Source organism: Epinephelus lanceolatus, chromosome 10, assembly GCF_041903045.1.
Source record: "Epinephelus lanceolatus isolate andai-2023 chromosome 10, ASM4190304v1, whole genome shotgun sequence".
NCBI lineage: Eukaryota > Metazoa > Chordata > Actinopteri > Perciformes > Serranidae > Epinephelus > Epinephelus lanceolatus.
Window position 1 is genome coordinate 24,394,145 of NC_135743.1, and position 12,232 is coordinate 24,406,376.

Consider the following 12,232-nt stretch of genomic DNA (forward strand, 5'->3'; position numbering starts at 1 on the left):
TGGAGTACCAGTTTGTCCCACAGTTGCTTGATCAGATCAGGATCTTGGGAATTTGCAAGTTAGGTTGATGCCTTGAACCCTTTGTCACATTTATTGGACCATTCCTGAGCAGTTTAGCGGTGTGGCAGAGTGCACTGCCTTGCTGGGGGGCTACTGTCATCGGGGTTACTGCTGCAATAAGTGGGGGTACTTGGTCTATGACAATGTTTAGGTGGGTAAAGTGCATACACATGAACGCCAGGACCCAAGGTCTCCCAGCAGAACACTGCATTGTGATGAAATTATCAATGTTATCAATGTCAGTGGATTTAATGATTTGGCTGATAGGTGTATGTCTTTTGTCCTGTGAATTGTCCTGTGATTTTTTTTATCCTTTTATTGGTTTCAAAACATCTTGCCAAAGGACTGCAGTTGAAAATTAGCCAACTGGCTAACACTGGCACATTTACAGAAAGTAAAAGTTGATTAATGTGTGTTGTCCTTATAAATAAATAAATAATTCTAAATGTTAGAATAAAACCAAAAATAATTAATCTCAAATTTAGCCCAACTAAAATGGGTTAGGTTGTGCCCCACTCTCCCCTAGTTTTTGAGGGCTTCAAATACAAGTAAAAAGTGGGACGACCAACCTCTGTAGTCTCCATTTTAAGTTAAACGTGTCCCTTTAGACACAATATTCTCAAACAACAGGAGGCTAAACTGCTTGAATGGAAATAACTTAGTTGCTAACACATGACAAAACTAGTAAAACAGAACTGAGAGGCTAGCTTACCGAGTCTTGTGAGGTCAAACGTTTTAAGAAACCGGTGTTTAGCTTTTTCCTTGCTTCCCCTCACTTTCATTGTCCTCAGACGCCCTCTCCTCAAGTATGTTATCAAAACTGAATCCTCCATGAGACGGCTGCTTGTCTTTGTCTTCCTCTGCCGTCCCCTCTGCCCAGGTCCCCCAATTGCTGGCTTTGGAGTCCTCTGCCAGTAGCATTAACTGGTGGACCTGGCTGGCGCTGCAGTCCGGCAGCGGGACCTTGTAGGTGCTGTGGAACCGCCGCAGGTCGACTCTGAACGAGCCCTTCTCCAAAGTCATGCAGGGCTCAAAGCGAGCGCCCCACTCTATCTCCGTCTCTATGTAGGATGTTTTGGCTTGGCACATCATGCCTGTGTGTAAAACGAGGAGATGGAAGTGGCTGTGAGTGCTCTTTCAAACATGAAAAATGCATCAGTGATTTAAAACTGAAGTACACAACATTAGCCACAAGATGTCACTGTTTCATTGACTCTAAACTGACAACCCCTGAGTAAAGGACATATTCTATAGATATTTCATACTATATTCAATGAATAACAATAACAGTACAGAACAACTGATAAACAGTTAATGTAACCTAAAGAAACAACACAAAAACTGCAGGACGTTTGTCTAAAACAAGCCATTTGGATGAATGTTGAGAAGATTATTTACACATATTGCATCAAAGATTAGTTTTCCTGATTATTTTTGGAACTTTTAATGCAGTTCTCGGTATTTTGTTTTTTTAAACAATCATACAAACTGTTTTTTTTTTTGTTGTTGACAAATTCAATGTTTTCTTTTCCCTTACACTCTGTTCTGAGATATTTGGTTGTTTTAACGGTGTATCTTATCTTAGCTTATCTAATGTTCTAATGCAGAGTGAAGGCTCTGAATATAGCTTGTGTTTAGACCTTCATCGTACCCTTATCCTGTGAGATTTTTTTTAAGTTTATATCTTGAAAAAAAAAATCTCAACTCTAAAATTAACAAGTTCATTTAGTTGAATGAATGAAATCTGATCAGGTTTTGGACCTTGTTCACTTTTGTGTCAGGATCGGCTGCAGACTGACTTGGCAGAGTTGGCTGTTATCTTGTTTTACATGGATAAGTGTATTGTGCTCTTACTACCACTAGATGGCACAAAAAAGTAGAATAAAGTATAAGGTCAAGTAAACCCAACATGTGATGTCCTCTTACGAGGTCCCAGGGTCCCAGGAGGATATATTAAGAAATAAAATAAAATTCATACACCCCTTTTTCTTAAAGCCCAACCACCACTCCCCCTAGTGGGTACCTTTTCTCTCTTTTTTATTTATTTATTTATTTTTCTTCTCTTTTTTTTTCTCTTTTTCATCATTTTCTTGTAATTTCTTGTCACTTTTGACATTTAGAAGTGGAGTTCAGTATAAGCAGGTGGTGACTACATACAACACAACCAATACACAAACAAACAGCATCACTCCATCATCACATAAACAGAAACAAACTAAGAAAAAAACAGAAGACAAAAACTAAATAATGTGCCTCACACAACACATGGACAAACAGTCGTACAGTAGAAATTTCATATTGGCATAGCAATATTCCAAAACTAGCTCAACTGCAACAAATACAAATTGACAAAAAGGCATTCTTGAAGAGCGAAGAGTAGAGACCATACACAGTTTTAAGTTCGGCCACATATCTTTTATCACCCCCAGACTGGAAACCAGTGTGCACAAATACATCCTTTCCGGGTAGATAGAACAAAGGAAGTGGGCTGGAGTAAGTGGGAATGACTTATTCAGGAGTGAAAACAGATGAGCAGGAGGTAGGCTGACTGCGGGGCTAATGGGGGACAGGTGAAACCAATTAAGGTGGGGCAGACAATCAAAACACACGTGGGCAATTAACGATATAAAATAGGAAACATTAAGCTTGAATGAATAATGAATAAAACAAAGTAAAAGCATGACGTCAGGGGCAGAAGCACGGCAGATTATAACCCAGTCATAAAGTATAATGCCAATCTGGTTTTGGCTTTCATGTACACTTTTTGGCAGTACAATTTACAAACATTTACCCACAAATCCTGCGTAGTATACCTTTAAAACAATGTAATTTTAAGTTTCCTCTTATGTTACTGTCATCTGCATGGCTGTTGCACTGAATCACATTTTTTCCAGCTCTTAGGGTTTTTGTGTCATGTGTAGTAGTCATGTGTAAAGCACTACAACACTGGGCAACAAATCAAAAAGCAAAAGGAAACACAAAAGCATTTCAGGAAAAAAAATAAACATAAACAAGACAGGAAACAAAATAACAGCATTTTAAATAACGTCATTTACAGAAACGCAGACATTTGAAAAACCAAAAGTACCATCATTGTGAGAAAATTACTGGGCTGCAGTTCAGCTGCAGTTTAACAGGGATGTGGCTGCTGGCATTTCTGATGTTTGTATTTTTTAGCTTATCAGCAGGAGAGGCTACATATCCTCTCATTGTTCCCTCCTGTAGACTGTGTAGAAATTATGTTGCGTCTGTTCTCTGGGAGGACGTAGGTCAATTCCAGTTTTGCTGTATTATCTTGTTTTTTGACATGCGTAAGAAACCAAAGAATGTGCCAATTCTCAGTGCATTCTGACTTACAAAGCAGGATTTCAAAAGTTCCAACTTTCCAGACACCTTTATCATCTGGTTTCTTGAATTTGCTCAATGGCTTGAATTTGTACAGCTGTGTGCAGCTTGAGTTGAAACTGAAGGCATTTTTTTTCTACTGTCATCTATGCGTGCAGACACTTTGTTTTCCTTCTCAGTAAGCCATGTCCATTGCACAAAAATCTACACGCCTAATGGTATCATTACAGTAAATGCTCCTACCAAAGACTCAGACACAATCAAAGATGAATATTACTCTGATCTTACTCACACTTAACAACCAAACACTCACTTCCCATAATGTTCAACTCAGAGCAAAGATATACCAATCCATACCTCAATACTGCTATGAATCTGCCTCATACAAACAGCTATTAGTGTGTGTATAAGGGAAGTTGGTGGGTGGATAAAACATTCATTCATAGTATACTCATGATTAGGCATAGGGTACATTTATATTGTAAGAAATGCTCTGAATTCTCTCTATAATTTGCACTTGACTATTCAACTTTGTGTCACAGCATCATAGTCAGCACTGAAAACAATTCCAGCAATACTAAGGAAATTCTTGACTCTGTGTCAGTGCTTGAATGTCATTAGGAAGCATTCTTGCTCCTACTGCTTCACTTTTTCCATCTTCCCTCTTTCTCTGCTGTGCCCCTAGGGAGTCTCTCATTTGCAGTTAGTTTTACCGCATATACTTGCAAGAGACAGAGGCCCTTCTGTTCACACAGCTGTTTCCAATTTGAGACTAAACAGTCTTGTACTTTTTGCAGCATTTCATTGACAGCTTACAGTTTACAAATATGTTTCGATGAAAACAGTGTTACTGTCAGAAAGATGATGCACATGTATTTTCCAAAAGTTTGAGAAAATTGTTTAAGCAATGCACGTTTCCTGGCTATGTGTTCATTAGGGTAATCACCGGAAAATAATAATTGTTGTATTCTTGTTACATTAGAGTGAGCTGTTTAGCCTTTATCTACATACGGAGTAAGTTATCTTTCACAAAGTCAGCCATGTCGTTGAATATACAAGTTTAATTATAACAATAATTGGATCAGAGAAGCTCTTGGTAAAGCACCAACATGGACAGAGACATGCCAAAAGCTTAGCAGAGTCTTCTCAGTCTTATATTGTTTATTTAGCCCAGCACGGACAAACTAAACACTGGCTCTAAGTTGTCGCATCCTACACCTTGGCACGAGAAAAGTTTCAGTTGGTTGCAATTCACAAGCTCATCACTAGATGTCACTAGATCTCACACACTAGATGTTTATAAAGTGTCAATGGAAGCAGAGTGCAGAGCATCGTACTTTGAAAACCACGCTGACTGGAGGGTAAAACAAATGGCACAACAATATGCAGCCAAGCTTGTAACTAGCTAAATACAATAGATTTCAGCATGTTGTTAAAGGACTAATTTATCAGAGAGCACCTTATCAGAGAGGAAAAGGTAGACTTGTATTGAGGAACTCAGTCTATCCTTACTTTGCTCACCTTTAAGAAATTATCCCACTGAATGGCCACACTTTAATATTTACAACTTTTTGATCAAATCAGATGATCACCATTTTAACCTAACAAAGATTAAAAAACACAAACAAAAACACAGGCCTTGCATTGCTTAGCTCCTCAGGGTCACTCTGACCCGCTGTTCAGAACAGTCAGCAACAAAACAGGGTAAAGGGATTCTTTCCAACTGGCTCAGACATTTCATTTCCTGCTTTTTTTTCCCCTTTATTTTTATTAAAGCTTTTTTTGTGGGATTTCTACCCTCAGCCTTTGAACATTTAGATTATAATCTGCCATGCTATGAATTAATCACTTTCCCAAGAAATGCAGATTATCTTGACTGTACAAAACGATTGGATATGCAACATTGCCCTGTCAGTTTTTGCACAATACTGAAAGTAAACATGAACACTTTAGAAGAGTATTTTCACTGTAACTTACACAATAACATCTTGTGATTTTCAGCCACTGACTGTTTGAGACTCCTGCCTCCCGCCAAACCAGTCAAAGTGATTTGGAAATGTCCCTTGTGGTGCTCACAGCACAAAAAAATATGTTTAGCAATCACTCTCTGTCATCTGGATCTCTCAAACCAACCACAAAAGAAAAGTCCCAACGACAACGGCTGACACACTTTTCAATGCTGTGAACAGAGCAGTAAACAAATACAATTGCTGGGAGTTGAAGCAGACCTCTAGGCAGGAGTGAAATCAAGACTAAGGGTGTTTTTGGACCCAAGGAACTTCTTCATAGTTTTAAGAACCCCACTTTTTGTATGGGCTGCACCGCAAGAACTAGGAATGATCAAAGTTCTCAGAGTGCCGTTTGAATGGATTTTTTTTTAGCTCCTTTGGAACCAGAAGTAACCCCTCAGGCACGGTACCTAGACCCTCGCTATCCACTGCAAACAGTACTCTTTAAAATGTGGGCGGGGTTGTTGTCATTCACTGATCCGTCCAGCAAAATAAAACAGGCTGCAGTGAGTCTCTTTTGATGAGACACTTAAAGAGACTACATCTTGCATTTCTTGTGCAACCCTGCTTTGTATAATGACAATAAATGAACACTCTTAGATCTTGTGCGATATCTGCTATATCTCTCTTTGACTACTACTATTACTGATTACTCACCTGTGGCCTCCACAATGCCCTCCAAGATAACGATTATCTCAAACTGTTGTCGTCTAAGCTGCTGAGGGCCCAGCTCCCAAAAGGGGCTGTTAGAGTCAATATTGTGCTGAATGACTTGAGGCTCCACCAGGAAGAGTCGGTCTGACCCAGTTTCGTAGCCGAGGTCAATCTCCGTCTGCTCCAGTGGCAAGAACTCGCCCTCGGCTGTTTGGCGCGACTTGATTAACTTTGCACGGATCTTGGCATCCACCATGTGGCTTTCTCTCAGGTCCCCCAAGCGGAACATCAAACATAGCTGGTCATCACGGTTGGCAATAACGCAGGTGCGACTGAAAAGTAGTGTCTCAGCCCGCTTCTTAGGTCTGGATATTTTAACAAACATGCAACCCACCATGAGTGCATCTATCATGGACCCAACAATGCACTGTATCATAACTAGCAGAATGCCTTCGTGGCAGGAGGGAGAAACAGTGCGTGACCCATAACCAATGGTGCGCTGCGTTTCCACGGAGAAGAGTAGAGCTGAGATGAAGCCATCTACACCTAAATAGCAGGGCCTTTGGTCTACAAGGTGTTCTACATGGGTGCTCAGGGGTCGCTCTTGCCCTAGGTCACCTCGGAAGAAAGCATTCAAGAAGTAGAGCCCAGCAAACAAGAACCAGGTGGTGATGTAGCACATCATGAATACAAATAGAAACCAGCGGTACTGAAGGTCCACAAAAGAGGTAAAGATGTCAGACAGAAAGCGACCCCTCTCAGATATGTAGCCCAGGTTGACGCGACACTTTCCATCCTTGGAGACGTAGCGAATTTGCTCTCTGGTTTCTGGAGGAAGGGTGGGGGTTTGGTTACACTCACTCTCCAGGAGTTTACTCCGGGCTTTAGCCAGCCTCTCCACCTCTCTAGGGCTGGATATGTTGCTGTGTACAGGTGAGAGCTGGGTGCTGCGGAGGGGACTGTTAGTGACACGAAGGGGAGTTGTGCTGCCCATGTTAGGCACGCTGAGAGCATGGCGAGGGTAGCGTGACACAGTGTTGGTCTCTCTCAGTGACGAGCGACGCAAGAGGGCTTGCTCTGTTTCTGTGAGACCGAGGGTGGGTGGTGGAAGCAAGCAAATGTTACCACGAAAAGGGATATCTGTGGTGCTTTTATGCCTACGCATGGCTGTTGAAAGCTCTGGAAAATTCCCTGGCATGATGTCCGCAAGAGAAAGTGGTGAGTCTGCATCTCTCTGGAAAAAGCAAAAAAAGGTAATGAATGTTATTCTCCTCTCTCACAGGTTTTCAAGCCAACAAGACGCCCTTAAATCAAAGTCGTACAGTGTTTTCTTGGAAAATCCAAATCACTGCTTGCTGTGGAAAAGATATCAAATATGGAAGTATGTGAGTATAATCATGAATAATAATAACAGTTTGAAAGTGTATGACAGTGCTTAAGATATTTTCCTCCTCATAGTCTGCCTGCATGCAGGCATGTGAGGAGACTCTGAGGTGTTAAACAGTTCTGTCTGATATGTGAAATAAACAATATAAGACTGAGAAGACTCGGCTAAGCTTTTGGCATGTCTCTGTCCATGTTGGTGCTTTACCAAGAGCTTCTCTGATCCAATTATTGTTATAATTAAACTTGTATATTCAAGTAAGACCAGCTGAGGCTTATCAAATTTACTTTATTATTAAAAATAGACAAGAGTACAACTGCACTGCCTTACATTTATTACGTAGCTCTCACACTGATTTCCCTCTCCTGAAGGTGTTGAATGGACAATCATGATAGATTTTGGTTGGCAGGGCATGGACGTCCGCCGCCCCCTTGTCCCATCTTGGGTGGTCCCTGGAGGCCCCATGGTCCCTGTGCTTCCAAGAGATCAAGGAGACCCAGACTGGTCTCAAAGTTATATTTTCTTCATGCACCAGGACACATGTTTCAAAGGCAAATTCAAAGGCAAGAAACACCAGCAGCAGAGCATGGGTATGGTCATTTAGACTCCATTGATTTAGGACCTGAGGACATAGAAGAAGACTGTCACACAGGAGGTGTAACATGGCAAGGGGAGTGCTCAGCTCCTAAGAATAGACTCAAACACTCTTAACACTTAGCTACAAATAAGAAGAAAGAGCACAGAATGGTGACAGACAAGACAGCTCTGAAGGCTTTTTTTTCAGTAGTGTCACCCAATTAAAAAATATTTAGTTTGAGTCGCTTTTGTCAAAGTAAAGCTGTTTTCAGGAGAGAAAAAAACACACAATTTCCAGATTAAATCTGAGATGAACTAACCTGAGGGCACCTGAAGGCATCCCATCAATCCATACCACACACAACACACGAAAAACTTCCTAGTTCCAAGTAATGTTTTTACCCTGCATACTTCAACGTTGGAGCAGCCCACACAAAGGGAGGAAGCTTAAGGAGATCCCCTACTGGAGCTAAGCTTTATCATCCTGCTGTCTCAGCATCCTCCACAGTTGAGTGTACTCAGATGCTCCTCTCATCTGCACAGTAAAGGTTGCAAAGGTTCTCTCACTTACATAGACAATATATACTACAATTAACCCTGATTTAACGCTTAACAAAAACAAAGCACCTTAACAAGGCTATGATTTTCATTACAACTTAAAAAAGGAAAATACTTAAAGCATGCAGAAGTACATTTATACATAATCAAAAAGAATGTTTTAAGATGCTCCCTTGAGTAAGTGAGCGGACTACTGATCTGTCTGAGAATGAATAAACAGATAAAAGGTCAGTTGACTCATCATGGGGAGTACTGGTCAGCCTGTAACAACAGTTGCTCTCTGTAGGTCTTGAAGCACCTTTGCAAAGGTTAAACTAGACTAAGCCATGTGGCAGCCCTGTGAGGCTGTTCTATGAGCTAAACACTGATGTCAGCATGCCAGCATGACCACAATGACAACGCTAACATGCCGAAAGTAAGCTGGTATGATGCCATGTATTGCTTTAACATATTAACATGCTAACTTTTGCTAATTAGCAATAAAGACAAAGCAGAGCAGAGGCTGTTGGGAATGTCTTTATTGGACAAATTTAAATTTTGACCTGATGATGACACTAGAAGAAAAGTGAAGGGATCACCAAAGTCGGCAGGATGCATTCTCGTGGGAATGTGAACCTTGGCACAGAAAGTCTGAGTGAGGCCAATAAATTGAATGTGCAGAGTACAGAGTGGCTCAGGAATGAGTTGTAAATCCTGGAAATGAGTTAGCATTTTAGCAGTCTTTGTTCCCTTGTCTTGAAGTCAATGGGTTTTTTGAATGGGGTTTTGGTTAGATGCCTGAAATAAGGTCTGTGATAATACAGACATAAGAGACTTTTGCGTTTTGTTCTACAACATAAAATACATCAGTAAATACCCCAGTCGGGTTAAGCTTTTACATGTTGTTACAATGTCATCACACTTAATCCGGTTTTACAGCCTCGTTGTGATGGCGACGTCATGCAACCATAGTGTAATTTGTTCTAAGCCTAATGTTAGATTCTTACTCCTGGCAATCTCATTTACGACTTAAAAGATGTGTTAATTTGTGGACATTTTCAAGTATCATACATTTTTGCTTGCTACAGAGATTTTTTTCTGCAATATTCCGAAATCCAATGGAAAAGTCCCATTGGCCATTTGACAGGGGAACCACGCACAACCATCTCTAGGGTTTACAGAGGATAGTCCGAAAAAAAAAAAGAAAAAAAAAGGTGTAACTCCTGTCAGCTAAGAACAGGAAACAGAGGCAACAATTTGCACGGGCTCACCAAAATTGAACATTAGAAGATTGGAAAAACATTGCCTGGTCTGATGAGTCTGGATTTCTGCTGCCACATTCAGATGGTAGGGTCAGACTTTGGTGTAAACAACATGAAAGCATGGATCCATCCTACCTTGTATCAACGGTTCAGGCTGGTGGTGGTGGTGTAATGGTGTGGGGGATATTTTCTTGGCACACTTTGGGCCCCTTAGTACCAACTGAGGATGGTTTAAACACCACAGCCTACCTGAGTATTGTTGCTGACCGTGTCCATCCCTTTATGTCCAGTGTACCCATATTCTGATAGCTACTTCCAGCAGGATAACGCACCATGTCACAAAGGTCAGATCATCTCAAACTGGTTTCTTGAACATGACAATGAGTTCACTGTACTTCAATGGCCTCCACAGTCACCAGATCTCAATCCAATAGAGCACCTTTGGGATGTGGTGGAACGGAAGATTCGTATCATGGATGTGCAGCCGACAAATCTGCAGCAACTGTGTGATTCTATCATGTCAGTATGGACAAAAATCTCTGAGGAATGTTTCCAGCACCTTGTTGAATCTGTGCCAGGAAGAATAAAGGCAGTTCTGAAGGCAAAAGGGGGTCCAACCCGGTACTAGCAAGGTGTACCTAATAAAGTGGCCAGTGAGTGTATATTCCATTCACTTATAGTTGTTGTAAAACTCCAGCTTCTACTCAGTCAGCTGACTATGGGCGTCACCTTAAATTAATCTAACCACATTTTGCCATTATCTCCTTCAAGGGCCAGTGTGTAATATTTGGCATGGTTTATTGTCAAATCTGAATCTGAATGTTCTACCCATTAATATGTTTATACAAGTGTATAATCGCTATAAAATACAATTCGTTTGGTTTTCGTAGCCTTATAATTATGCTTTTATACATATATATAGCAAGAGCCTTGCTTTAGAGAGGTTGCCATCTTGCGCCGCCATGTATGTAAGGCAGCCCGAGCGGACAATCCAGCCAGCTAGAGAACGCGTTTCACGTGTATAAATAAACCAACGAAGACAGCGGAAGGAAGGAAGAAGGAGGAGGAAACAGCAGAGTGTTAGTAGCTCGTCGATAGAGAATAGTGAAAAGTTTTTTTAGTTATAAAGTTTGTGAATGGACCACACTTACCACGCAACAGGAGAGAATGAACCCGAACCATCATCTGCGAGGAAAAGAAGACGCAACTTCACTCCTTGTGATGCACTCTCTGCGGCGCTTTTCCTCCTGGTGATATATCTCCCCAGCGATGGCAGCAGTAGCACTGAATCCCATTCTGTGCATTCAGCCTCTCTTCTTGCCCGCTCAGCATCAAACACATGGAGTTCCTCATCTGTGTGCTCCAGCTCAAACAGGTATGGCTCTGGGTCTTTGTCTGCTACAAGAAACTCTTCAAAATCGAGTTCAAAGTCGTCCATTGCAGCTACTATAGTCCGGAGATATTGCTAGGCTAAATAAACAGCTGAGCTCTGTTTACGCTTGAAGTCAAGCCGCTGTCAGTCAGTGTGTGGGCTGGAGATTGGTGGAGCAGAGAGGGGAGGGCTGCCCCGCTGGGTACTGTAAGTGACTATGTGTGTATGAAGTGTGTGTGTTACGCTGGAAGAGTCAGTTTGGGACAGAGTCTTTTACGTGCTACCCCCTGGAGTGTGTGGTAACGCTACTCTGGTCTCCTGCTCCTGAGTGATTCATTACAATATCGTAACATGGTTTAGATTTCTAAATAAATAGTCACCTCGTCGCTAGATAGACCTACTCCTGAAAAACTTGTGTCTGTGCAAGGCTTTTTGTCCCTACGAGGCCACCGTCATTTACTCGATGGGAGGGGTGAGCGAGTGAGCCCTGCAATCTAGAATTTGACCACTGATGTCACTGTTTTCAACGGTTTTCAACCCATTTTACACACTGGCCCTTTAAGCTAATCATATAGTTGCTATCAAGTTTTACTTGCTTTACAAACTTTCCTCCCTTTTGTTGCTGTCAGTTGTCTTTGTAGGATGAACATATCTAAGTAAGTAAGTAAGTAAGTAAAATTTATTTGTATAGCACTTTTCACAGAGAGGACTCACAAAGTGCTTCACAGGATTAAAATACAAACAAGAATACATACATACAAACATACAGGTCACATACAGAGACACAAAAATGAAACAGTTGTTGCAAAACTAAATCACGTAAGACAAGTTAAAGAATGCCTGCCTATACAGATAGGTTTTAAGATGCTTCTTAAAGATATCAACCGATGCTGCGGCTCTCAAGTTCTGTGGGAGGGCGTTCCACAGTCTGGGTGCAATGGACTCAAAGGCCCAGTCACCTCTAGTTCTAAGCCTAGTGTGAGGAACTGCCAACAGGCCGTAATCGGCAGACCTAAGTGTCCTACTAGGAACA

General features: G+C 41.4%; 1 protein-coding gene across 1 annotated transcript; it reads right to left on the reverse strand.

Moving 5' to 3' along the window:
• Positions 1–31: 31 nt before the first annotated feature.
• Positions 32–7,266, reverse strand: kcnj20 (potassium inwardly rectifying channel subfamily J member 20). Its single transcript, XM_033641077.1, has 3 exons — positions 6,072–7,266; positions 899–1,154; positions 32–104 (listed from the first exon to the last, which is right to left on the reverse strand). The coding sequence occupies exons 1-3, from the start codon at positions 7,264–7,266 to the stop codon at positions 32–34; spliced, it is 1,524 nt and encodes a 507-aa protein (XP_033496968.1).
• Between the last annotated feature and the right edge of the window lie 4,966 nt (positions 7,267–12,232).